The sequence below is a fragment of the Lampetra fluviatilis genome, unplaced genomic scaffold (assembly GCF_964198595.1).
Source record: "Lampetra fluviatilis unplaced genomic scaffold, kcLamFluv1.1 SCAFFOLD_472, whole genome shotgun sequence".
NCBI lineage: Eukaryota > Metazoa > Chordata > Hyperoartia > Petromyzontiformes > Petromyzontidae > Lampetra > Lampetra fluviatilis.
In genome coordinates, this window is record NW_027621189.1 from 35,087 (window position 1) to 61,848 (window position 26,762).

The window sequence follows — 26,762 nt, forward strand, 5'->3', positions numbered from 1 at the left end:
TACTCGCTCACCTACGTGCCAGCCCGCTCACCTGCCCGCTCACTTACCCGCTCACCTACCCACTCACTCACCTACTCGCTCACTCACCCACTCACCCACTCACTCACCCACTCACCTACTCGCTCACCTACCCACTCGCTCACCTACGTGCCAGCCCGCTCGCCTACTCGCTCACCTACCCACTCACTCACTCACCTACCCACTCACTCACCCACTCACCTACCCACTCACTCACCTACCCACTCACTCACCCACTCACCTACCCACTCACTCACCTACCCACTCACTCACCCACTCACTCACCCACTCACCCACTCACCTACTCACTCACCTACTCGCTCACCTACGTGCCAGCCCGCTCACCTACCAACTTACTTACCTACCTACTCACCCACTCACTCACCTATCCGCTCACCTACCCACTCACCTACTCGCTCACCTACCCACCTACTCACCTACTCACCTACTCACTCACCTACCCACTCACCTACTCGCTCACCTACCCACCTACTCACTCACCTACCCACTCACCCACCCACTCACTCACCTACCCACTCACCTACCCACTCACCTGCTCACTCACCTACCCACTCACTCACTTACTCGCTCACCTACCAACTCACTCACCTACCCACTCACTCACCTACCCACTCACTCACCCACTCACCTACCTACTCACCTACCCACCCACTCACCTGTCCACTCACCTACCCACTCACTCACCTACCCACCCACTCACTCACCTACCCACTCACTCACCCACTCACCTACCTACTCACCTACCCACCCACTCACCTGTCCACTCACCTACCCGCTCACTCACCTACCCACCCACTCACTCACCTACCCACTCACTCACCCACTCACCTACCTACTCACCTACCCACCCACTCACCTGTCCACTCACCTACCCGCTCACTCACCTACCCACCCACTCACTCACCTACCCACTCACTCACCCACTCACCTACCTACTCACCTACCCACCCACTCACCTGTCCACTCACCTACCCACTCACTCACCTACCCACCCACTCACTCACCTACCCACTCACCTACCCACTAACCTACTCGCTCACCTACCCATTCACTCACCTACCCACCCGCTTACCTACTCGCTCACCTACCTACCTACTCACCCACTCACTCACCTACCCACTCACTCACCTACCCACTCACCTGCTCACTCACCTACCCACTCACTCACTTACTCGCTCACCTACCAACTCACTCACCTACCCACTCACTCACCTACCCACTCACTCACCCACTCACCTACCTACTCACCTACCCACCCACTCACCTGTCCACTCACCTACCCACTCACTCACCTACCCACTCACTCACCTACCCACTCACCTACCCACTCACCTACCCACTAACCTACTCGCTCACCTACCCATTCACTCACCTACCCACCCGCTTACCTACTCGCTCACCTACCTACCTACTCACCCACTCACTCACCTACCCACTCACCTACTCGCTCACCTATGTGCCAGCCCGCTCACCTACTAACTCGCTCACCTACTAACTCACTTACCTACCCACCCACTCACTCACCCACCCACTCACCTACCCACTCACCCACCTACCCACTCACCTACCCACCCACTCACCTACCCACCCACTTACCTACCCGCTGACCTACCCACTCACTCACCTACTTGCTCACCTACCCACTCACCTACCCACTCACCTACCCACCCACTCACCTACCCACTCACCTACTCGCTCACCTACCCACTCACCTGTCCACTCACCTCCCCACTCACTCACCTACCCACCCACTCACTCACCTACCCACTCACCCACTCACTCACCTACTTGCTCACCTACCCACTCACCTACCCACCCACTCACCTACCCACTCACCTACTCGCTCACCTACCTATTCACTCACCTACCCACTCACTTGCCCACTCACTTACTCACCTACCCACCCACCTAGCCACTCACCTACCCACCCACTCACCTACTCGCTCACCTACCCACTCACCTGTCCACTCACCTACCCACTCACCTACTCACTCACCTACCCACTCACCTGTCCACTCACCTCCCCACTCACTCACCTACCCACCCACTCACTCACCCACCCACTCACCTACCCACTCACCTACCCACCCACTCACCTACCCACTCACCCACTCACTCACCTACCCACTCACCTACCCACTCACTCACCTACCCACTCACCTACCCACTCACCTACCCACTCACCTACTCACTCACCTACCCACTCACTCACCTACCCACTCACCTACCCACCCACTCACCTACTCACTCACCTACCCACTCACCTGTCCACTCACCTCCCCACTCACTCACCTACCCACCCACTCACTCACCTACACACTCACCTACCCACTCACCTACCCACCCACTTACCTACTCACTCACCTACCCACCCACTCACTCACCTACCCACTCACCCACTCACTCACCTACTTGCTCACCTACCCACTCACCTACCCACCCACTCACCTACCCACTCACCTACTCGCTCACCTACCTATTCACTCACCTACCCACTCACTTGCCCACTCACTTACTCACCTACCCACCCACCTAGCCACTCACCTACCCACCCACTCACCTACTCGCTCACCTACCCACTCACCTGTCCACTCACCTACCCACTCACCTACTCACTCACCTACCCACTCACCTGTCCACTCACCTCCCCACTCACTCACCTACCCACCCACTCACTCACCCACCCACTCACCTACCCACTCACCTACCCACCCACTCACCTACCCACTCACCCACTCACTCACCTACCCACTCACCTACCCACTCACTCACCTACCCACTCACCTACCCACTCACCTACCCACTCACCTACTCACTCACCTACCCACTCACTCACCTACCCACTCACCTACCCACCCACTCACCTACTCACTCACCTACCCACTCACCTGTCCACTCACCTCCCCACTCACTCACCTACCCACCCACTCACTCACCTACACACTCACCTACCCACTCACCTACCCACCCACTCACCTACTCACTCACCTACCCACTCACTCACCTACCCACTCACCCACCCACTCACCTACCAACTCACTCACCTACCCACTCACCTACCCACTCACCTACCCACTCACCTACCCACTCTCTCACCTACTCGCTCCTCTACCCACTCACCTACCCACTCACCTACCCACTCTCTCACCTACCCACTCACCTACCCACTCACTCACCTACCCACTCACCTACCCACTCTCTCACCTACCTACCTACTCACCCACTCACTCACCTACCAACTCACGTACTCACTCACCTACCCACTCACTCACCTACCCACTCACCTACCCTCTCACTCACCTACCCACCCACTCACTCACCTACCCACTCTCTCACCTACTCGCTCCTCTACCCACTCACCTACCCACTCACCTACCCACTCACTCACCTACCCACCCACTCACCTGTCCACTCACCTACCCGCTCACTCACCTACCCACCCACTCACTCACCTACCCACTCTCTCACCTACTCGCTCCTCTACCCACTCACCTACCCACTCACCTACCCACTCACCTACCCACTCTCTCACCTACCCACTCACCTACCCACTCTCTCACCTACTCGCTCCTCTACCCACTCACCTACCCACTCACCCACTCACTCACCTACCCACTCACCTACCCACTCACCTACCCACACTCTCACCTACTCGCTCCTCTACCCACTCACCTACCCACTCACCTACACACTCACCTACCCACTCACCCACTCACTCACCCACTCACTCACCTACTCACTCACCTACCCACTCACCTACCCACTCACCTACCCACTCACCTACCCACTCGCTCACCTACGTGCCAGCCTGCTCACCTGCCAACTCACTTACCTACCTACTCACCTACCCACCTCACCTACACGCTCACCTACTCACTCACCCACCCGCTCACCCACCTGTCCGCTCACCTACTCCCTCAACTACTTTCTCACCTCACCACCCACTCACCGACTCACTCATCCAGCCACAAAATAACCCACCAACCCCACCCACCCATCTATTGTGACTGTATGTGTGTGGGTGAGTTAGTGAGCGGGAGGGTGAGTGGGTGGCTGAGTGGGTGGGTGAGTGAGTGGGTGGGTGGGTGGGTGGGTCAGTGGGTGGGTGGGTGAATGATTGAGTGGGTGAGCGTTATGACCCAGTGAGTGGGTGAGGTGAGTGGGTAAGTGGGTGAATGATTGAGTGGGTGAGTGAGTGGGTGAGTGGATGAATGGTTGAGTGGTTGAGCGGTATCGCCCCGTGTGTGGGTGTGAGTGGGTGAGTGAGTGGGTGAGTGAGTGGGTGAGTGAGTGAATGAGTGGATGGGTGAGTGGGTGGGTGGGTGAATGAGTGGGTGAGTGAGTGGATGAATGAGTGGGTGAATGATTGAGTGAATGAGTGAGTGGGTGAGTGAGTGGGTGGATTAGTGATTGGGTGGTTGAGTGAGTGGGTGGGTGGGTGAGTGGGTGGGTGAGTGGGTGGGTGGGTGAGTGGGTGGGTGAGTGGGTGGGTGGGTGAGTGGGTGGGTGAGTGGGTGGGTGAATGATTGAGTGAGTGAGTGGGTTGGTGAGTGAATGAGTGGGTGAGTGAGTGGGAGGGTGAGTGGGTGGATGAATGAGTGGGTGAATGATTGAGTGGGTGAGTGAGTGAGTGAATGAATGAGTGAGTGGGTGAGTGCGTGAATGATTGAGTGAATGATTGAGTGGGTGAGCGTTATCGCCCCGTGTGTGGGTGAGTGAGTGGGTGAGTGAGTGGGTGAGTGAGTGATTGAGTGAATGATTGAGTGAATGATTGAGTGGGTGAGCGTTATCGCCCCGTGTGTGTTGTGTGTGTGTGCGAGTAATTCCGTAGCTGAGCGGTGAGTTGTTTGAGTTCCCTCGCCCTCTCCCATCTCACTGGGGTGGCGCCTGTGGACTGACTGGTCGGAGGGCGGCATCAGCAGTCACCTCATGAGCCAACACGTCACTCGCTCACTCGGTCAACTGCTCAGTCACACACCCACTCACCCAGTCTCTCACTCACTCACCCACCCACTCACCCATCCACTCACCCAGTCTCTCACTCACCTAGTCACCCACTCAGTCAACCGCTCAGTCACACACCCACTCACCCAGTCTCTCACTCACTCACCCACCCACTCACCCATCCACTCACCCAGTCTCTCACTCACCTAGTCACCCACTCAGTCAACCGCTCAGTCACACACCCACTCACCCAGTCTCTCACTCACTCACTCACTCAGTCAACCATCCACTCACCCAGTCACCCACTCACCCAACCAGTCACTTAGTCAACCACTCAGTCAACCATCCACTCACCCACCCACGCACCCATACACTCACCCAGTCTCTCACTCACCCAGTCACCCACTCACCCAGTCACCCACTCAGTCAATCATCGACTTGCTCCCCCTGCCACTTGCACCAGCACTCACTGATTCACTGCCGTCACTCACTCGACGCTCGCCCACCCGCTCGCCCACCTGCTCGCCCACCCACTCGTCCCACCCAATTGCCCCCTCACCCACCCGCTCGCCCACTCACCCACCCACTCGCCCACCCACTCGCCCACCCACTCGCTCACCTGCCCACACACTCACCCACCCACTCGCCCACTCACCCACCCACTCGCCCACTCACTCGCCCACTCGCCCACCTACTCGCCCACCCACTCGCTCATTGCCACTTGCCCACCCACTCGCCCACCCGCTCGCCCACTCACCCACCCACTCGCCCACTCACCCACCCACTCGCCCACCCACTCGCTCACCCGCCCACACACCCACCCACTCGCCCACTCACCCACTCGCCCACCCACTCGCCCACCCGCTCGCTCATTGCCACTTGCTAGCAGCACCTGCCCCAACAGCCTGTCAAGAGCCTACGTGGGGGATCTTTGTGGTGTGTGAGTGAGCGTGAGTGAGTGAGCGTGAGTGAGTGGAGTGCGTGGTGAGATGTTGACTACCTCGCCTGGTCTACAGGAGGTCGTGGGTCTTGTTGTATATTTGGAGTCTGTGTCTCTCTCTTACCGTGGTGAGATGTTGACTACCTCGCCTGGTCTACAGGAGGTCGTGGGTCCTGCTTTATATTTGGAGTCTGTGTCTCTCTCTTACCGTGGTGAGATGTTGACTACCTCGCCTGGTCTACAGGAGGTCGTGGGTCCTGTGAGATGTTGACTACCTCGCCTGGTCTACATGAGGTCGTGGGTCCTGCTTTATATTTGGAGTCTGTGTCTCTCCCCGCCGTGGTGAGATGTTGACTACCTCGCCTGGTCTACAGGAGGTCGTGGGTCCTGCTGTATATTTGGAGTCTCTGTCTCTCTCTCACCGTGGTGAGATGTTGACTACCTCGCCTGGTCTACAGGAGGTCGTGGGTTCTGTGAGATGTTGATTACCTCGCCTGGTCTACAGGAGGTCGTGGGTTCTGTGAGATGTTGACTACCTCGCCTGGTCTACAGGAGGTCGTGGGTTCTGTGAGATGTTGACTACCTCGCCTGGTCTACAGGAGGTCGTGGGTCTTGTTGTATATTTGGAGTCTGTGTCTCTCCGTAGTGAGATGTTGACTACCTCGCCTGGTCTACAGGAGGTCGTGGGTCCTGCTTTATATTTGGAGTCTGTGTCTCTCCCCACCGTGGTGAGATGTTGACTACCTCGCCTGGTCTACAGGAGGTCGTGGGTCCTGTGAGATGTTGACTACCTCGCCTGGTCTACAGGAGGTCGTGGGTCCTGTGAGATGTTGACTACCTCGCCTGGTCTACAGGAGGTCGTGGGTCCTGCTTTATATTTGGAGTCTGTGTCTCTCTCTTACCGTGGTGAGATGTTGACTACCTCGCCTGGTCTACAGGAGGTCGTGGGTCCTGCTTTATATTTGGAGTCTGTGTCTCTCTCCCCGCCGTGGTGAGATGTTGACTACCTCGCCTGGTACGCAGGAGGTCGTAGGTCCGATCCCGACCCTGGCGACGTCTGCTGCTGCTGCTGCTGTATAATTTGCAGTCTGCAGTGTCTCTCCCGGACTTCTCTCCCAACGTTTAGAATCAACTTCACGACGCGTTGAGAGGATTTTGCTGCAAATGAATGTCCACGTGGTGGTGGTGATGGTGATGATGATGATGACATCAGTCACTGGGTTGGGCCGCTGTGATTGGTTGATGGCCAGGTCGCTTTTGAAACATCGATTCTACTACACAGGAGCTCAGTAGGGCATTACACGTGGTTCAATAAACAGTGTCTGTGAGTGTGGGTCTCTGTGAGTCTCTGTGGGTCTCTGTGAGTGTGGGTCTCTGTGGGTCTCTGTGAGTGTGGGTCTCTGTGAGTGTGGGTCTCTGTGGGTCTCTGTGAGTGTGAGTCTCTGTGAGTGTGGGTCTCTGTGAGTCTCTGTGAGTGTGGGTCTCTGTGGGTCTCTGTGAGCGTGGGGGTCTGTGGGTCTCTGTGAGTGTGGGTCTCTGTGGGTCTCTGTGGGTCTCTGTGAGTGTGGGTCTCTGTGAGTCTCTGTGAGTGTGGGTCTCTGTGGGTCTCTGTGAGCGTGGGGGTCTGTGGGTCTCTGTGGGTCTCTGTGAGCGTGGGGGTCTGTGGGTCTCTGTGAGTCTCTGTGGGTGTGGGTCTCTATGAGTGTGGGTCTCTGTGGGTCTCTGTGAGTGTGAGTCTCTGTGGGTCTCTGTGAGTGTGGGTCTCTGTGGGTCTCTGTGAGTGTGGGTCTCTGTGGGTCTCTGTGAGTGTGGGTCTCTGTGGGTGTGGGTCTCTGAGTCTCTGTGGGTCTCTGTGAGTCTCTGTGGGTCTCTGTGGGTCTCTGTGGGTGTGGGTCTCTGTGGGTGTGGGTCTCTGTGAGTCTCTGTGGGTCTCTGTGGGTCTCTGTGAGTGTGGGTCTCTGTGGGTGTGGGTCTCTGTGGGTGTGGGTCTCTGTGGGTGTGGGTCTCTGTGAGTCTTTGTGTCTCTGAGTATGGGTCTGTGGGTCTCTATGAGTGGGTTTCTGTGAGTCTCTGTGAGTCTCTGTGGGTCTCTGTGAGTATGGGTCTCTGTGGGTCTCTGTGAGTGTGGGTCTCTGTGGGTCTCTGTGAGTGTGGGTCTCTGTGGGTGTGGGTCTCTGTGAGTCTCTGTGGGTCTCTGTGAGTCTCTGTGGGTCTCTGTGGGTCTCTGTGGGTGTGGGTCTCTGGGTGTGGGTCTTTGTGGGTCTCTGTGGGTCTCTGTGGGTCTCTGTGAGTGTGGGTCTCTGTGGGTGTGGGTCTCTGTGAGTCTTTGTGTCTCTGAGTATGGGTCTGTGGGTCTCTATGAGTGGGTCTCTGTGGGTCTCTGTGGGTCTCTGTGGGTCTCTGTGGGTCTCTGTGGGTGTGGGTCTCTGTGGGTCTCTGTGGGTCTCTGTGGGTCTCTGTGAGTGTGGGTCTCTGTGAGTGTGGGTCTCTGTGGGTGTGGGTCTCTGTGAGTGTGGGTCTCTGTGAGTCTTTGTGTCTCTGAGTGTGGGTCTCTATGAGTGGGTCTCTGTGGGTGTGGGTCTCTGTGAGTGTGGGTCTCTGTGGGTCTCTGTGAGCGTGGGGGTCTGTGGGTCTCTGTGAGTGTGGGTCTCTGTGAGTCTCTGTGGGTCTCTGTGAGTGTGGGTCTCTGTGGGTCTCTGTGAGCGTGGGGGTCTGTGGGTGTGGGTCTCTGTGAGCGTGGGGGTCTGTGGGTGTGGGTCTCTGTGGGTCTCTGTGAGTCTCTGTGGGTCTCTGTGGGTCTCTGTGAGTGTGGGTCTCTGTGGGTGTGGGTCTCTGTGGGTGTGGGTCTCTGTGGGTGTGGGTCTCTGTGGGTCTCTGTGAGTGTGGGTCTCTGTGGGTGTGGGTCTCTGTGGGTGTGGGTCTCTGTGGGTCTCTGTGGGTGTGGGTCTCTGTGGGTGTGGGTCTCTGTGGGTGTGGGTCTCTGTGAGTCTTTGTGTCTCTGAGTATGGGTCTCTGTGAGTATGGGTCTCTGTGGGTCTCTGTGAGTGTGGGTCTCTGTGGGTCTCTGTGAGTGTGGGTCTCTGTGGGTGTGGGTCTCTGTGGGTCTCTGTGAGTCTCTGTGGGTCTCTGTGGGTGTGGGTCTCTGTGGGTGTGGGTCTTTGTGAGCCTCTGTGGGTCTCTGTGGGTCTCTGTGAGTGTGGGTCTCTGTGGGTGTGGGTCTCTGTGGGTGTGGGTCTCTGTGAGTCTTTGTGTCTCTGAGTGTGGGTCTCTATGAGTGGGTCTCTGTGGGTGTGGGTCTCTGTGAGTGTGGGTCTCTGTGGGTCTCTGTGAGCGTGGGGGTCTGTGGGTCTCTGTGAGTCTCTGTGAGTGTGGGTCTCTGTGGGTCTCTGTGAGCGTGGGGGTCTGTGGGTCTCTGTGAGTGTGGGTCTCTGTGAGTCTCTGTGGGTCTCTGTGAGTGTGGGTCTCTGTGGGTCTCTGTGAGCGTGGGGGTCTGTGGGTGTGGGTCTCTGTGGGTCTCTGTGAGTCTCTGTGGGTCTCTGTGGGTCTCTGTGAGTGTGGGTCTCTGTGGGTGTGGGTCTCTGTGGGTGTGGGTCTCTGTGGGTGTGGGTCTCTGTGGGTGTGGGTCTCTGTGAGTCTTTGTGTCTCTGAGTATGGGTCTGTGGGTCTCTATGAGTGGGTCTCTGTGGGTCTCTCTGTGAGGTGAGTATCTGGTGAGTGGTGAGTGTGGTGAGTGGTGGGTGTAGTGGTTAGCGCTACGCTGCGCTACGAACCCGGCGTGCCGAGTTCGATTCCCGCTCGCGGCCAACACCAGTGACGATTTTATGAACCGGTCCTGGGCCTCCCCTAGGTCGACTCAGCCTCAACTGAGTACCTGGTGCGGTGTGTAAACATCGCTAGCACTGGGGAGACAAAGGCGGCCGGGCGTGGTGCTGGCCACCCCACCCCCTCGTGTGCCGTGCCGGCCTTCATAGGTGCTACTCGCTAACAGCACTTGCCCCTACAGTCTGTTAAGGCTACACGGGGGGTCTTTGTCTGTGGTGAGTGTGGTGAGAGAGTGAGTGTGGTGGGTGTGGTGAGTGTAGTTAGTGTGGTGAGTGTAGTTAGTGTGGTGAGTGTGGTGAGTGTAGTTAGTGTGGTGAGTGTAGTTAGTGTGGTGAGTGTGGTGAGTGTAGTTAGTGTGGTGAGTGTAGTTAGTGTGGTGAGTGTGGTGGGTGTGGTGAGTGTAGTTAGTGTGGTGAGTGTAGTTAGTGTGGTGAGTGTGGTGAGTGTAGTTAGTGTGGTGAGTGTGGTGAGTGTAGTTAGTGTGGTGAGTGTGGTGAGTGTAGTTAGTGTGGTGTGTGGTGAGTGTGGTGTGTGGTGAGTGTAGTTAGTGTGGTGAGTGTAGTTAGTGTGGTGAGTGTGGTGAGTGTAGTTAGTGTGGTGAGTGTAGTTAGTGTGGTGAGTGTGGTGAGTGTAGTTAGTGTGGTGTGTGGTGAGTGTGGTGGGTGAGTGTAGTTAGTGTGGTGAGTGTGCTGAGTGTGGTATCTGACGGTGCGGCGCTGCGTGGTGCAGATGGTGAGTGAGTGGTGAGTGTGGTGAGTGAGTGTGGTGAGTCAGTGTGGTGAGTGAGTGAGTGGTGAGTGAGTGGTGAGTCAGTGTGGTGAGTGAGTGTGTGGTGAGTGAGTGTGGTGAGTGAGCCGAGAGTGTGGTATCTGATGGTGCGGTGAGTGTGGTGAGTGTGGTATCTGACGGTGCGGTGAGTGTGGTGAGTGTGGTATCTGACGGTGCTGTGTGGTGGTGCAGATGGTGAGTGTGTGAGTGTAGTCAGTGTGGTGAGTGAATGGTGAGTGTGGTGAGTATGGTGAGTGTGGTGGGTGAGTGTAGTCTGTGTGGTGAGTGAGTATGGTGAGTGTGGTGAGTGAGTGTAGTCAGTGTGGTGAGTGTGGTGAGTGAGTATGGTGAGTGTGGTGAGTGAGTGTAGTCAGTGTGGTGAGTGTGGTGAGTGAGTGTGGTGAGTGAGTGTAGTCAGTGTAGTGAGTGTGTGGTGAATGGTGAGTGTGGTGAGTGTGGTGAGTGAGTGTGGTGAGTGTGGTGAGTGTGGTATCTGACGGTGCTGTGTGGTGGTGCAGATGGTGAGTGTGTGAGTGTAGTCAGTGTAGTGAGTGAGTGAGTGGTGAGTGTGGTGAATGGTGAGTGTGGTGAGTCAGTGTAGTCAGTGTAGTGAGTGAGTGGTGAGTGTGGTGAATGGTGAGTGTGGTGAGTGAGTATGGTGAGTGTGGTGAGTGAGTGTAGTCAGTGTGGTGAGTGTGGTGAATGGTGAGTGTGGTGAGTGAGTGTAGTCAGTGTGGTGAGTGTGGTGAGTATGGTGAGTGTGGTGAGTGAGTGTAGTCAGTGTGGTGAGTGTGGTGAATGGTGAGTGTGGTGAGTGTGGTGAGTGAGTGTGGTGAGTGTGGTATCTGACGGTGCTGTGTGGTGAGTGTGGTGAGTGTGGTGAGTGAGTGTGGTGAGTGTGCTGAGTGGTATCTGACGGTGCTGTGTGGTGGTGCAGATGGTGAGTGAGTGGTGAGTGTGGTGAGTGAGTGGTGAGTGTGGTGAGTGAGTATGGTGAGTGTGGTGAGTGAGTGTAGTGAGTGTGGTGAGTGTAGTGAGTGTGGTGAGTGTGGTGAGTGTGGTGAGTGAGTGTGGTGAGTGTGGTGAGTGTGGTGAGTGTGGTATCTGACGGTGCTGTGTGGTGGTGCAGATGGTGACGCGGACAAAGAAAGTTTTTGTCGGAGGTCTCTCAGCCAGCACGGTGCTGGAGGACGTCAAACATTACTTTGAGCAGTTCGGAAAGGTACCCACTCGCTCACTCACCCGCTCGCTCACCCACCCGCTCGCTCACCCACCCGCTCGCTCACTCGCTCGCTCGCTCACCCGCTCGCTCACTCACCCGCTCGCTCACCCACCCGCTCGCTCACCCACTCGCTCGCTCACCCACTCGCTCGCTCGCTCACCCGCTCGCTCACTCACCCGCTCGCTCACCCACCCGCTCGCTCACTCGCTCGCTCGCTCACCCGCTCGCTCACCCGCTCACTTGCTCACTCACCCGCTCGCTCACTCGCCCGCTCGCTCACCCGCTCGCTCACTCACCCACTCGCTCACTCACTCACTCGCTCACCCGCTCGCTCACCCACCCGCTCGCTCACTCGCTCGCTCACCCACTCGCTCGCTCACCCACTCGCTCGCTCACCCACCCGCTCGCTCACCCACTCGCTCGCTCACCCACTCGCTCACTCACCCGCTCGCTCACCCGCTCACTTGCTCACTCACCCGCTCGCTCACTCGCCCCGCTCGCTCACCCACTCGCTCGCTCACCCGCTCGCTCACTCACCCGCTCGCTCACTCGCTCACTTGCTCACTCACCCGCTCGCTCACTCGCCCGCTCACTCACCCGCTCGCTCACTCACCCACTCGCTCACTCACTCACTCGCTCACCCGCTCGCCCACTCACCTGCTCGCTCACCCGCTCACTTGCTCACTCACCCGCTCGCTCACTCGCCCGCTCGCTCACTCACTCACTCACTCGCTCACCCGCTCGCCCACCCGCTCGCTCACCCACTCGCTCACACACTTCCTCATTCTTTTACTCACTCACTGGCTCTCTCACCCACTCGGTCGCCAACTCGCTCACCCACCCGCTCACTCACCCATTCGCTCACCGGCTCGCTCACCGGCTCGCTCACCCACTTGCTAACCCACACGCTCACTCACCCGCTCGCTCACTCACCCACTGGCTCATGTACTAACCCGCTCGCTCGCTGACCCGCTCACTCACCCACTTGCTCACTCACCCGCTCGACCACTCGCTCACCCACTCGCTCGACCATTCGCTCACCCACTCGCTCGACCATTCGCTCACCCACTCGCTCACGCACTAACCCACTCGCTCACACACTAACCCGCTCACCCACTCGTTCACACACTAACTCACTCGCCCGCTCGCTCACTCACTCACCCAGTCAGTCACTCACCCACTCAAGTCACTTACCCACTCGCTCATTCACACACACACAGACAGGCACACACACACATGCACACAGATACACACACACACACTGACACACACACACACTGACACACACACACACTGACACACACAGACAGACACACACACACAGACAGACACACACACACACTGACACACACACACTGACACACACACTGACTGACACACTGACACACACACACAGACACACTGACACACACACACAGACACACTGACACACACACACAGACACACTGACACACACACACAGACACACACACACAGAGACAGACACAAACACTGACAGACACACACACTGACACACACACACACACTGACACACACACACACAGAGACACACACACTGACACAGGCACACACACACACAGAGACACACACACACAGACACACACACTGACACACACACACACAGACACACACACACACACTGACACACACACACACAGACACACACACACACAGACACACACAGACACACACACACAGACACACACACACACACTGACACACACACACAGAGACAGACATACACACACAGACACACACACTGACACACACACACACTGATACACACACACACAGAGACACACACACTGACACAGGCACACACACACACAGAGACACACACACACAGACACACACACACACAGACACACACACACACAGGCTCACGCTCTCTGGGGGTGCCCCACCTGGTGTGGCCTCTGTGCCTTCGTCTGTCGCCATGGGAACTCCCAAACGCACTCCGTCTCCCAGGTAGCGTCACCTGGGGGTGCTGGTGACGTGGTGAGGTGGTGACGTGGTGAGGTGGTGGTGAGGCTTACAGAACTCACCTGGTGAGGTGGTGAGGTGGTGGTGAGAGTAACAGAACTCACCTGGGTCAGTCAGTCAGTCAGTCACTCACCCACTCACTCACCCACCCACCCACTCACCCACTCACCCACTCACTCACTCACCCACTCACCCACTCACCCACCCACCCACTCACCCACTCACTCACCCACTCACCCACTCACCCACTCACCCACTCACTCACCCACTCACCCACTCACCCACCCACTCACCCACCCACTCACCCACTCACTCACCCACTCACCCACTCACCCACTCACTCACTCACTCACCCACTCACCCACTCACTCACCCACTCACCCACTCACCCACTCACTCACCCACTCACCCACTCACCCACTCACTCACCCACCCACTCACCCACTCACCCACTCACTCACCCACTCACCCACTCACTCACCCACCCACCCACTCACCCAGTGGGGGTGATGGGTGATGGGGAACTCATCTGGGTGAGGTGGTGGAGGTGGAAGTGGTGGTGATGGTGGAGGTGGTTGTGGTGGTGGTGGCGGTGGTGGTGGTGGTGGTGAAGGTGGTGGTGGAGGTGGTGGAAGTGGTGGTGGTGATGGAGGTGGTTGTGGTGGTTGAGGTGATGGTGGTGGAGGCGGTGGTGGAGGTGGTGGTTGTGGCGGTGGTGGAGGTGGTGGTGGTGGCGGTGGTGGAGGCAGTAGTTGTGGTGGTAGTGGTGGAGGTAGTGGTTGTGGTGGCGGTGGTGGTGGTGGTGGTGATGGTGGTGGTTGTGGTGGTGCTGGAGGTGGTGGTGGTGGTTGTGGTGGTGGTGGTGGTTGTGGTGGCGGTGGTGGCGGTGGTGGTGGCGGTGGCGGTGGTGGTGGTGGTGGCGGTGGCGGTGGTGGTTGTGGTGGTGATGGTGGTGGTTGTGGTGGTGCTGGAGGTGGTGGTGGTGGTTGTGGTGGTGGTTGTGGTGGTGGTGCTGGAGGTGGTGGTGGTGGTGGTTGTGGTGGCGGTGGTGGCGGTGGCGGTGGTGGTGGTTGTGGTGGTGGTGGTGGTGGCGGTGGTGGTTGTGGTTGTGGTGGCGGTGGCGGTGGCGGTGGTGGTTGTGGTTGTGGTGGTGGTGGTGGTGGTGGTGGCGGTGGCGGTGGTGGTTGTGGTGGTTGTGGTGGTGGCGGTTGTGGTTGTGGTGGTTGTGGTGGTGGTGGCGGCGGTGGTTGTGGCGGTGGTGGTGGTGGTGGTGGCGGTGGCGGTGGCGGTTGTGGTGGTTGTGGCGGCGGCGGCGGTGGCGGCGGTTGTGGTGGCGGCGGCGGCGGCGGTGGTGGTTGTGGTGGTGGCGGTGGCCACACCACCCCTCGTGTGCCGTTCCGACCTTCACAGGCCACTACCACAACTGCTGCTACTCACGACGGCACTTGCCCCCCCCCCTACGCGTCTGTTGAAGGCTGCACGGGGAACCTTTATCTTTGTGCTGTTGTCCGCAGGTGGAGGATGCCATGCTGATGTTCGACAAGACGACAAACAGGCATAGGGGTGAGTGAGGATGAGGGTGAGCGCGGGGTGAGGTTTGGTGAGGGGGTGGGTGAGAGGGTGAGCGCGGGGTGAGGATTAGTGAGTGAGAGGGTGAGCGTGGGGTGAGGATTGGTGAGTGAGAGGGTGAGCGCGGGGTGAGGATTGGTGAGTGAGAGGGTGAGCGGGGGGTGAGGATTGGTGAGTGAGAGGGTGAGTGAGGATGAGGGTGAGCGCGGGGTGAGGTTTGGTGAGGGAGTGGGTGAGAGGGTGAGTGCGGGGTGAGGTTTGGTGAGTGAGAGGGTGAGTGAGGATGAGGGTGAGCGCGGGGTGAGGTTTGGTGAGTGAGAGGGTGAGCGCGGAGTGGGTGAGTGAGGACGTTGGTGAGCGCGGGGTGAGGATTGGTGAGTGAGAGGGTGAGCGTGGGGTGAGGATTGGTGAGTGAGAGGGTGAGCGTGGGGTGAGGATTGGTGAGTGAGAGGGTGAGCGTGGGGTGAGGATTGGTGAGTTAGAGGGTGAGCGTGGGGTGAGGATTGGTGAGTGAGAGGGTGAGCGGGGGGTGAGGATTGGTGAGTGAGAGGGTGAGCGGGGGTGAGGATTGGTGAGTGAGAGGGTGAGCGGGGGGTGAGGATTGGTGAGTGAGAGGGTGAGCGTGGGGTGAGGATTGGTGAGTGAGAGGGTGAGCGGGGTGAGGATTGATGAGTGAGAGGGTGAGCGGGGTGAGGATTGGTGAGTGAGAGGGTGAGTGCGGGGTGAGGATTGGTGAGTGAGAGGGTGAGCGCGGGGTGGGTGAGTGAGGGGTGGGTGAGCGCGGTGAGGATTGGTGAGTGAGAGGGTGAGCGGGGTGAGGATTGGTGAGTGAGAGGGTGAGCGGGGGTGAGGATTGGTGAGTGAGAGGGTGAGCGGGGGGTGAGGATTGGTGAGTGAGAGGGTGAGCGTGGGGTGAGGATTGGTGAGTGAGAGGGTGAGCGGGGGGTGAGGATTGGTGAGTGAGAGGGTGAGCGTGGGGTGAGGATTGGTGAGTGAGAGGGTGAGCGCGGGGTGAGGATTGGTGAGAGGGTGAGCGCGGGGTGAGGATTGGTGAGTGAGAGGGTGAGCGTGGGGTGAGGATTGGTGAGTGAGAGGGTGAGCGTGGGGTGAGGATTGGTGAGTGAGAGGGTGAGCGTGGGGTGAGGATTGGTGAGTGAGAGGGTGAGCGGGGGGTGAGGATTGGTGAGTGAGAGGGTGAGCGCGGGGTGAGGATTGGTGAGTGAGAGGGTGAGCGTGGGGTGAGGATTGGTGAGTGAGAGGGTGAGCGGGGTGAGGATTGGTGAGTGAGAGGGTGAGCGGGGGGTGAGGATTGGTGAGTGAGAGGGTGAGCGTGGGGTGAGGATTGGTGAGTGAGAGGGTGAGGATTGGTGAGTGAGAGGGTGAGCGTGGGGTGAGGATTGGTGAGTGAGAGGGTGAGCGGGGGGTGAGGATTGGTGAGTGAGAGGGTGAGCGTGGGGTGAGGATTGGTGAGTGAGAGGGTGGGCGGGGGGTGGGTGAGCGCGGGGTGAGGATTGGTGAGTGAGAGGGTGAGCGCGGGGTGGGTGAGTGAGGGGTGGGTGAGCGCGGTGAGGTTTGGTGAGTGAGAGGGTGAGCGAGCGAGTGGGATGTCGGGCGGGTGAGGACGGTGAGGTGAGCGAGTGGGGTGGATGGGTGAGGTGAGTGTGTGTGTGTGGGTGAGTGTGTGTGTGTATATGGGTGAGTGTGTGTGTGTGGGTGAGTGTGTGTGTGTATATGGGTGAGTGTGTGTGTGTGGGTGAGTGTGTGTGTGTATATGGGTGAGTGTGTGTGTGTGTGGGTGAGTGTGTGTGTGTATATGGGTGAGTGTGTGTGTGTGTGGGTGAGTGTGTGTGTGTATATGGGTGAGTGTGTGTGTGTGTGGGTGAGTGTGTGTGTGTATATGGGTGAGTGTGTGTGTGTGTGGGTGAGTGTGTGTGTGTATATGGGTGAGTGTGTGTGTGTGGGTGAGTGTGTGTGTGTATATGGGGGAGTATGGATGAGGGTGTGTGTGTGTGTATATGGGTGAGTGTGTGTGTGTGTGTATATGGGTGTGTGTGTGTGTGTGTATATGGGTGAGTGTGTGTGTATATGGGTGAGTGTGTGTGTGTATGGGTGAGTGTGTGTGTGTATATGGGTGTGTGTGTGTGTGTGTATATGGGTGAGTGTGTGTGTATATGGGTGTGTGTGTGTGTGTATATGGGTGAGTGTGTGTGTGTATATGGGTGTGTGTGTGTGTGTATATGGGTGAGTGTGTGTGTGTATATGGGTGAGTGTGTGTGTGTATATGGGTGAGTGTGTGTGTGTGTGTATATGGGTGAGTGTGTGTGTGTGTGTATATGGGTGAGTGTGTGTGTGTGTGTATATGGGTGAGTGTGTGTGTGTATATGGGTGAGTGTGTGTGTGTATATGGGTGAGTGTGTGTGTGTGTGTATATGGGTGAGTGGGTGAGTGTGTGTGTATATGGGTGAGTGTGTGTGTGTATATGGGTGAGGGTGAGTGTGTGTGTATATGGGTGAGTGTGTGTGTGTGTATATGGGTGAGGGTGAGTGTGTGTGTGTATATGGGTGAGTGTGTGTGTGTGTGTATATGGGTGAGTGTGTGTGTGTGTGTATATGGGTGAGTGTGTGTGTATATGGGTGAGTGTGTGTATGGGTGAGGGTGTGTGTGTGTGTATATGGGTGAGTGTGTGTGTGTGTATATGGGTGAGTGTGTGTATGGGTGAGTGTGTGTGTGTATATGGGTGAGTGTGTGTGTGTGTGTATATGGGTGAGTGTGTGTGTGTGTGTATATGGGTGAGTGTGTGTGTGTGTGTATATGGGTGAGTGTGTGTGTGTATATGGGTGTGTGTGTGTGTGTATATGGGTGAGTGTGTGTGTGTATATGGGTGAGTGTGTGTGTGTGTGTATATGGGTGAGGGTGAGTGTGTGTGTATATGGGTGAGTGTGTGTGTGTGTGTATATGGGTGAGTGTGTGTGTGTGTGTATATGGGTGAGTGTGTGTGTGTGTGTATATGGGTGAGGGTGAGTGTGTGTGTATATGGGTGAGTGTGTGTGTGTATATGGGTGAGTGAGTGTGTGTGTGTATATGGGTGAGTGTGTGTGTGTATATGGGTGAGGGTGAGTGTGTGTGTATATGGGTGAGTGTGTGTGTGTGTGTATATGGGTGAGTGTGTGTGTGTGTGTATATGGGTGAGGGTGAGTGTGTGTGTATATGGGTGAGTGTGTGTGTGTATATGGGTGAGTGTGTGTGTGTGTATATGGGTGAGTGTGTGTGTGTGTGTATATGGGTGAGTGTGTGTGTGTGTGTATATGGGTGAGGGTGAGTGTGTGTGTATATGGGTGAGTGTGTGTGTGTATATGGGTGAGTGTGTGTGTGTGTATATGGGTGAGTGTGTGTGTGTGTATATGGGTGAGTGTGTGTGTGTGTATATGGGTGAGTGTGTGTGTGTGTATATGGGTGAGTGTGTGTGTGTGTATATGGGTGAGGGTGAGTGTGTGTGTATATGGGTGAGGGTGAGTGTGTATGTAAATGGGTGAGTGTGTGTGTGTATATGGGTGAGTGTGTGTGTGTGTGTGTATATGGGTGAGTGTGTGTGTGTGTGTATGGGTGAGTGTGTGTGTGTGTATGGGGGAGTATGAGTGAGTGAGTGTGTGTGTGTATATGTGTGTGTGTATATGTGTGTGTGTGTGTGTATGGGTGAGTATGGGTGAGTATGGGTGTGTGTATATGTATGAGTGTGTGTTGTGTATATGTATGAGTGTGTGTGTGTGTTGTGTGTATGGGGGAGTGAGTGAGTGTGAGTGTGTATATGTGTGTGTGTGTGTATATGGGTGAGTATGAGTGAGTGTGTGTGTATGTGTGTGTGTATATGTGTGTGTGTGTGTATATGGGTGAGTATGAGTGAGTGTGTGTGTATGTGTGTGTGTATATGTGTGTGTGTGTGTATATGGGTGAGAGTGAGTGTGTGTGTATGTGTGTGTGTATATGTGTGTGTGTGTGTATATGGGTGAGTATGAGTGAGTGTGTGTGTATGTGTGTGTGTATATGGGTGAGTGTGTGTGTATATGGGTGAGTGTGTGTGTGTGTGTGTATGGGGGAGTGTGAGTGAATGAGTGTGAGTGTGTATATGGGTGAGTATGAGTGAGTGTGTGTGTATGTGTGTGTGTATATGTGTGTGTGTGTATATATGGGTGAGTATGAGTGAGTGTGTGTGTATGTGTGTGTGTATATGTGTGTGTGTGTGTGTATATGGGTGAGTATGGGTGTGTGTATATGTATGGGTGTATGTATGTGTATGAGTGTGTGTGTGTGTTGTGTGTGTGTGTGTATATGTATGAGTGTGAGTGTGTGTATGAGTGTTGTGTGTGTGTGTTGTGTGTGTGTATGAGTGTTGTGTGTGTGTAGTAGTGTGTGTAGTGTGTGTGTGTGTAGTAGTGTGTGTGTAGTAGTGTGTGTAGTGTGTGTGTGTGTTGTGTGTGTGTATATGTATGAGTGTTGTGTGTGTATGAGTGTTGTGTGTGTGTTGTGTGTGTGGCTGTCCGTGTAGAATCTGGTTCAATCTGGATGAACGGCTGTGACATTGACAAGGACACGCGCATCAGCACATGCACACTACACACACACACGCGCCTTTATACAGTGTATGGAGGCGTGTGTGTGTGTGTAGTGTGTGTGTGTAGTAGTGTGTGTGTAGTAGTGTGTGTGTGTGTAGTAGTGTGTGTAATAGTGCATTTATATTGTGTGTGTAGTAGTAGTGTGTGTGTGTGTGGTGTGTGTGTAGTAGTGTGTGTAGTGTGTGTAATAGTGCATTTATATTGTGTGTGTGTAGTAGTGTGTGTGTAGTAGTGGTGTGTGTGTGTAGTGGTGTGTGTGTGTAGTGGTGTGTGTGTGTAGTAGTGTGTGTAGTGTGTGTAATAGTGCATTTATATTGTGTGTGTGTAGTAGTGTGTGTGTGTGTGGTGTGTGTAGTGGTGTGTGTGTGTAGTAGTGTGTGTAGTGTGTGTAATAGTGCATTCATATTGTGTGTGTGTGTGTGTGGTGTGTGTAGTGGTGTGTGTGTGTAGTAGTAGTGTGTGTGTGTGTAGTGTGTGTAATAGTGCATTTATATTGTGTGTGTGTGTGTGGTGTGTGTAGTGGTGTGTGTGTGTGTAGTAGTAGTGTGTGTGTGTAGTGTGTGTAATAGTGCATTTATATTGTAGTGTGTGTGTGTGTAGTGTGTGTGTGTGTGTTGTAGTAGTGTGTGTGTAGTGTGTGTGTGTGTGTGTTGTAGTAGTGTGTGTGTAGTAGTAGTGTGTGTGTAGTAGTAGTGTGTGTGTGTAGTAGTAGTGTGTGTGTGTGTTGTAGTAGTGTGTGTGTGTGTAGTGTGTGTGTGTAGTGTGTGTGTTGTAGTAGTGTGTGTGTAGTAGTAGTAGTGTGTGTGTGTAGTGTGTGTGTTGTAGTAGTGTGTGTGTGTAGTAGTAGTGTGTGTGTGTAGTAGTAGTGTGTGTGTGTAGTAGTAGTGTGTGTGTGTAGTAGTAGTAGTGTGTGTGTAGTAGTAGTGTGTGTGTGTAGTAGTAGTGTGTGTGTGTAGTAGTAGTGTGTGTGTGTAGTAGTAGTAGTGTGTGTGTGTAGTGTGTGTGTTGTAGTAGTGTGTGTGTGTGTAGTGTGTGTGTTGTAGTAGTGTGTGTGTGTAGTAGTGTGTGTGTGTAGTAGTGTGTGTGTGTAGTAGTAGTGTGTGTGTGTAGTAGTGTGTGTGTGTGGTAGTAGTGTGTGTGTGTTGTAGTGTGTGTGCGTGTTGTAGTAGTGTGTGTGTAGTAGTAGTGTGTGTGTGTAGTAGTAGTGTGTGTGTAGTAGTAGTGTGTGTGTGTTGTAGTAGTAGTGTGTGTGTAGTAGTAGTAGTGTGTGTGTGTAGTAGTAGTAGTGTGTGTGTAGTAGTAGTAGTGTGTGTGTTGTAGTAGTGTGTGTGTGTAGTTGTAGTAGTGTGTGTGTGTGTGTAGTGTGTGTGTGTGTAGTAGTGTGTGTGTGTAGTAGTGTGTGTGTGTAGTAGTGTGTGTGTGTAGTAGTGTGTGTGCGTGTAGTGTGTGTGTGTTGTAGTGTGTGTGTGTAGTAGTAGTGTGTGTGTAGTAGTAGTGTGTGTGTGTAGTAGTGTGTGTGTGTGTAGTAGTGTGTGTGTGTAGTAGTAGTGTGTGTGTAGTAGTAGTGTGTGTGTGTAGTAGTAGTGTGTGTGTGTTGTAGTAGTGTGTGTGTGTGTAGTAGTGTGTGTGTGTTGTAGTAGTGTGTGTGTGTGTAGTAGTGTGTGTGTGTGTAGTAGTGTGTGTGTGTAGTAGTGTGTGTGTGTAGTAGTGTGTGTGTGTAGTAGTAGTGTGTGTGTGTAGTAGTGTGTGTGTGTAGTAGTAGTGTGTGTGTAGTAGTAGTGTGTGTAGTAGTAGTAGTGTGTGTGTGTAGTAGTGTGTGTGTGTAGTAGTGTGTGTGTAGTAGTAGTGTGTGTGTAGTAGTAGTGTGTGTGTAGTAGTAGTGTGTGTGTGTGTAGTAATGTGTGTGTAGTAGTAGTGTGTGTGTAGTAGTAGTGTGTGTGTGTAGTAGTAGTGTGTGTGTAGTAGTAGTGTGTGTGTAGTAGTAGTGTGTGTGTAGTAGTAGTGTGTGTGTGTAGTAGTAGTGTGTGTGTGTAGTAGTAGTGTGTGTGTGTAGTAGTAGTTAGTGTGTGTGTAGTAGTGTGTGTGTAGTAGTGTGTGTGTGTAGTAGTGTGTGTGTGTGTAGTAGTGTGTGTGTGTGTAGTAGTAGTGTGTAGTAGTAGTGTGTGTGTGTGTAGTAGTGTGTGTGTGTAGTGTGTGTGTGTAGTAGTAGTGTGTGTGTAGTAGTGTGTGTGTGTAGTAGTAGTGTGTGTGTGTTGTAGTAGTGTGTGTGTGTAGTAGTAGTGTGTGTGTGTAGTAGTAGTGTGTGTGTGTAGTGTGTGTGTAGTAGTGTGTGTGTGTAGTAGTGTGTGTGTGTGTAGTGTGTGTGTGTAGTAGTAGTGTGTGTGTAGTAGTAGTGTGTGTGTGTAGTGTGTGTGTGTAGTAGTAGTGTGTAGTAGTAGTGTGTGTGTAGTAGTAGTGTGTGTGTGTAGTAGTGTGTGTGTGTAGTAGTGTGTGTGTAGTAGTAGTGTGTGTGTGTAGTAGTGTGTGTGTAGTAGTAGTGTGTGTGTAGTAGTAGTGTGTGTGTGTAGTAGTGTGTGTGTGTAGTAGTGTGTGTGTGTAGTGTGTGTGTAGTAGTAGTGTGTGTGTAGTAGTGTGTGTGTGTGTAGTAGTGTGTGTGTGTAGTAGTAGTGTGTGTGTGTAGTAGTAGTGTGTGTGTGTAGTAGTGTGTGTGTGTGTAGTAGTGTGTGTGTGTAGTAGTGTGTGTGTGTAGTAGTGTGTGTGTAGTAGTGTGTGTGTAGTAGTATGTGTGTGTGTAGTAGTGTGTGTGTGTAGTAGTAGTGTGTGTGTAGTAGTAGTGTGTGTGTGTAGTAGTGTGTGTGTGTGTAGTAGTGTGTGTGTGTGTAGTAGTGTGTGTGTGTAGTAGTGTGTGTGTAGTAGTAGTGTGTGTGTAGTAGTAGTGTGTGTGTAGTAGTAGTGTGTGTGTAGTAGTAGTGTGTGTGTAGTAGTAGTGTGTGTGTAGTAGTAGTGTGTGTGTGTAGTAGTAGTGTGTGTGTAGTAGTAGTGTGTGTGTGTGTGTAGTAGTGTGTGTGTGTGTGTTGTAGTAGTGTGTAGTAGTAGTAGTAGTGTGTGTGTAGTAGTGTGTGTGTAGTAGTGTGTGTGTAGTAGTAGTAGTGTGTGTGTAGTAGTAGTAGTGTGTGTGTAGTAGTAGTGTGTGTGTGTGTGTAGTAGTGTGTGTGTGTGTTTGTAGTAGTGTGTAGTAGTAGTAGTAGTGTGTGTAGTAGTAGTGTGTGTGTAGTAGTGTGTGTGTAGTAGTAGTAGTGTGTGTGTAGTAGTAGTAGTGTGTGTGTAGTAGTAGTAGTGTGTGTGTGTAGTAGTAGTGTGTGTGTGTAGTAGTGTGTGTGTGTAGTAGTGTGTGTGTGTAGTAGTGTGTGTGTGTAGTAGTAGTGTGTGTGTGTAGTAGTGTGTGTGTGTAGTAGTAGTGTGTGTGTAGTAGTAGTGTGTGTGTAGTAGTAGTGTGTGTGTAGTAGTAGTGTGTGTGTGTAGTAGTGTGTGTGTGTAGTAGTGTGTGTGTAGTAGTAGTGTGTGTGTGTAGTAGTGTGTGTGTGTAGTAGTGTGTGTGTGTAGTAGTAGTGTGTGTGTGTAGTAGTAGTGTGTGTGTGTAGTAGTGTGTGTGTAGTAGTAGTGTGTGTGTGTAGTAGTAGTGTGTGTGTAGTAGTAGTGTGTGTGTAGTAGTAGTAGTGTGTGTGTGTAGTAGTGTGTGTGTGTAGTAGTAGTGTGTGTGTGTAGTAGTAGTGTGTGTGTAGTAGTAGTGTGTGTGTGTGTAGTAGTGTGTGTGTGTAGTAGTAGTGTGTGTAGTAGTAGTGTGTGTGTAGTAGTAGTGTGTGTGTGTAGTAGTAGTGTGTGTGTAGTAGTAGTGTGTGTGTGTAGTAGTGTGTGTGTGTAGTAGTAGTGTGTGTGTGTAGTAGTGTGTGTGTAGTAGTAGTGTGTGTGTAGTAGTGTGTGTGTGTTGTAGTAGTGTGTGTGTGTTGTAGTAGTGTGTGTGTGTAGTAGTAGTGTGTGTGTGTAGTAGTAGTGTGTGTGTAGTAGTAGTGTGTGTGTGTAGTAGTGTGTGTGTAGTAGTAGTGTGTGTGTGTAGTAGTAGTGTGTGTGTAGTAGTGTGTGTGTAGTAGTAGTGTGTGTGTAGTAGTAGTGTGTGTGTAGTAGTAGTGTGTGTGTGTGTAGTAGTGTGTGTGTAGTAGTAGTGTGTGTGTAGTAGTAGTGTGTGTGTAGTAGTAGTGTGTGTGTGTAGTAGTGTGTGTGTAGTAGTAGTGTGTGTGTGTAGTAGTGTGTGTGTAGTAGTAGTGTGTGTGTAGTAGTAGTGTGTGTGTGTAGTAGTGTGTGTGTAGTAGTAGTGTGTGTGTGTAGTAGTAGTGTGTGTGTAGTAGTAGTGTGTGTGTGTAGTAGTGTGTGTGTAGTAGTAGTGTGTGTGTAGTAGTAGTGTGTGTGTAGTAGTAGTGTGTGTGTGTAGTAGTGTGTGTGTAGTAGTAGTGTGTGTGTGTAGTAGTAGTGTGTGTGTAGTAGTAGTGTGTGTGTGTAGTAGTAGTGTGTGTGTGTAGTAGTAGTGTGTGTGTAGTAGTAGTGTGTGTGTAGTAGTAGTGTGTGTGTAGTAGTAGTGTGTGTGTGTAGTAGTAGTGTGTGTGTAGTAGTAGTGTGTGTGTAGTAGTAGTGTGTGTGTGTGTGTAGTAGTGTGTGTGTGTGTGTTGTAGTAGTGTGTAGTAGTAGTAGTAGTGTGTGTGTAGTAGTGTGTGTGTAGTAGTGTGTGTGTAGTAGTAGTAGTGTGTGTGTAGTAGTAGTAGTGTGTGTGTAGTAGTAGTGTGTGTGTGTGTGTAGTAGTGTGTGTGTGTGTGTTGTAGTAGTGTGTAGTAGTAGTAGTAGTGTGTGTAGTAGTAGTGTGTGTGTAGTAGTGTGTGTGTAGTAGTAGTAGTGTGTGTGTAGTAGTAGTAGTGTGTGTGTAGTAGTAGTAGTGTGTGTGTGTAGTAGTAGTGTGTGTGTGTAGTAGTGTGTGTGTGTAGTAGTGTGTGTGTGTAGTAGTGTGTGTGTGTGTAGTAGTAGTGTGTGTGTGTAGTAGTGTGTGTGTGTAGTAGTAGTGTGTGTGTGTAGTAGTGTGTGTGTGTAGTAGTAGTGTGTGTGTGTAGTAGTGTGTGTGTGTAGTAGTAGTGTGTGTGTAGTAGTGTGTGTGTGTAGTAGTAGTAGTGTGTGTGTAGTAGTAGTGTGTGTGTAGTAGTAGTGTGTGTGTGTAGTAGTAGTAGTGTGTGTGTAGTAGTAGTAGTGTGTGTGTAGTAGTGTGTGTGTGTAGTAGTGTGTGTGTAGTAGTAGTGTGTGTGTGTAGTAGTGTGTGTGTGTAGTAGTGTGTGTGTGTAGTTGTAGTGTGTGTGTGTAGTAGTAGTGTGTGTGTGTAGTAGTGTGTGTGTAGTAGTAGTGTGTGTGTAGTAGTAGTGTGTGTGTAGTAGTAGTAGTGTGTGTGTGTAGTAGTGTGTGTGTGTGTGTAGTGTGTGTGTAGTAGTAGTGTGTGTGTGTAGTAGTAGTAGTGTGTGTGTGTAGTAGTGTGTGTGTGTGTGTAGTGTGTGTGTAGTAGTAGTGTGTGTGTGTAGTAGTAGTGTGTGTGTAGTAGTAGTAGTGTGTGTGTGTAGTAGTGTGTGTGTGTAGTAGTGTGTGTGTAGTAGTAGTGTGTGTGTAGTAGTAGTGTGTGTGTGTAGTAGTAGTGTGTGTGTGTAGTAGTGTGTGTGTAGTAGTAGTGTGTGTGTAGTAGTAGTGTGTGTGTGTAGTAGTAGTAGTGTGTGTGTGTAGTAGTAGTGTGTGTGTGTAGTAGTAGTGTGTGTGTAGTAGTAGTGTGTGTGTAGTAGTAGTGTGTGTGTGTAGTAGTAGTGTGTGTGTAGTAGTAGTGTGTGTGTGTGTAGTAGTGTGTGTGTGTAGTAGTAGTGTGTGTGTAGTAGTAGTGTGTGTGTGTGTAGTAGTGTGTGTGTAGTAGTAGTGTGTGTAGTAGTGTGTGTGTGTTGTAGTAGTGTGTGTGTGTTGTAGTAGTGTGTGTGTGTAGTAGTAGTGTGTGTGTGTAGTAGTAGTGTGTGTGTAGTAGTAGTGTGTGTGTGTAGTAGTGTGTGTGTAGTAGTAGTGTGTGTGTGTAGTAGTGTGTGTGTAGTAGTAGTGTGTGTGTAGTAGTAGTGTGTGTGTAGTAGTAGTGTGTGTGTAGTAGTAGTGTGTGTGTAGTAGTAGTGTGTGTGTAGTAGTAGTGTGTGTGTGTAGTAGTGTGTGTGTAGTAGTAGTGTGTGTGTGTGTAGTAGTGTGTGTGTGTGTAGTAGTGTGTGTGTGTAGTAGTGTGTGTGTAGTAGTAGTGTGTGTGTGTAGTAGTGTGTGTGTAGTAGTAGTGTGTGTGTAGTAGTAGTGTGTGTGTGTAGTAGTGTGTGTGTAGTAGTAGTGTGTGTGTAGTAGTAGTGTGTGTGTGTAGTAGTGTGTGTGTAGTAGTAGTGTGTGTGTAGTAGTAGTGTGTGTGTGTAGTAGTAGTAGTGTGTGTGTGTAGTAGTAGTGTGTGTGTAGTAGTAGTGTGTAGTAGTAGTGTGTGTGTGTTGTAGTAGTAGTGTGTGTGTGTAGTAGTGTGTGTGTAGTAGTAGTGTGTGTGTAGTAGTAGTGTGTGTGTAGTAGTAGTGTGTGTGTGTAGTAGTAGTGTGTGTGTAGTAGTAGTGTGTGTGTACAGTATAGTGCGTGTGTGTACTCTGTGCGCATTGTGTAATCTGTGTACCCGTGTGTGTCTGTGTGTCTGTGCGTGCGTGTCTGTGCGTGGGTGTCCGCGTGCGTGCGTGTGTGTCTGTGTGTGTGTGTCTGTGTGTGTCTGTGTGTGTGTGTCTGTGCGTGG

At 52.9% G+C, this 26,762-nt stretch overlaps 1 protein-coding gene across 1 annotated transcript in view; it reads left to right on the forward strand.

Annotated features, from left to right (window-relative positions):
- The window catches only part of LOC144954913 (RNA-binding protein Musashi homolog 2-like), a 65,790-nt gene that overhangs the window by 27,903 nt on the left and 11,125 nt on the right, over positions 1–26,762 (forward strand). Inside the window, exons 4-5 of the mRNA XM_078885289.1 lie at positions 11,643–11,735; positions 15,233–15,281. Of these exons, the coding sequence (XP_078741415.1) occupies positions 11,643–11,735; positions 15,233–15,281 (142 nt within the window). The remainder of the gene's footprint in view (positions 1–11,642; positions 11,736–15,232; positions 15,282–26,762) is intronic.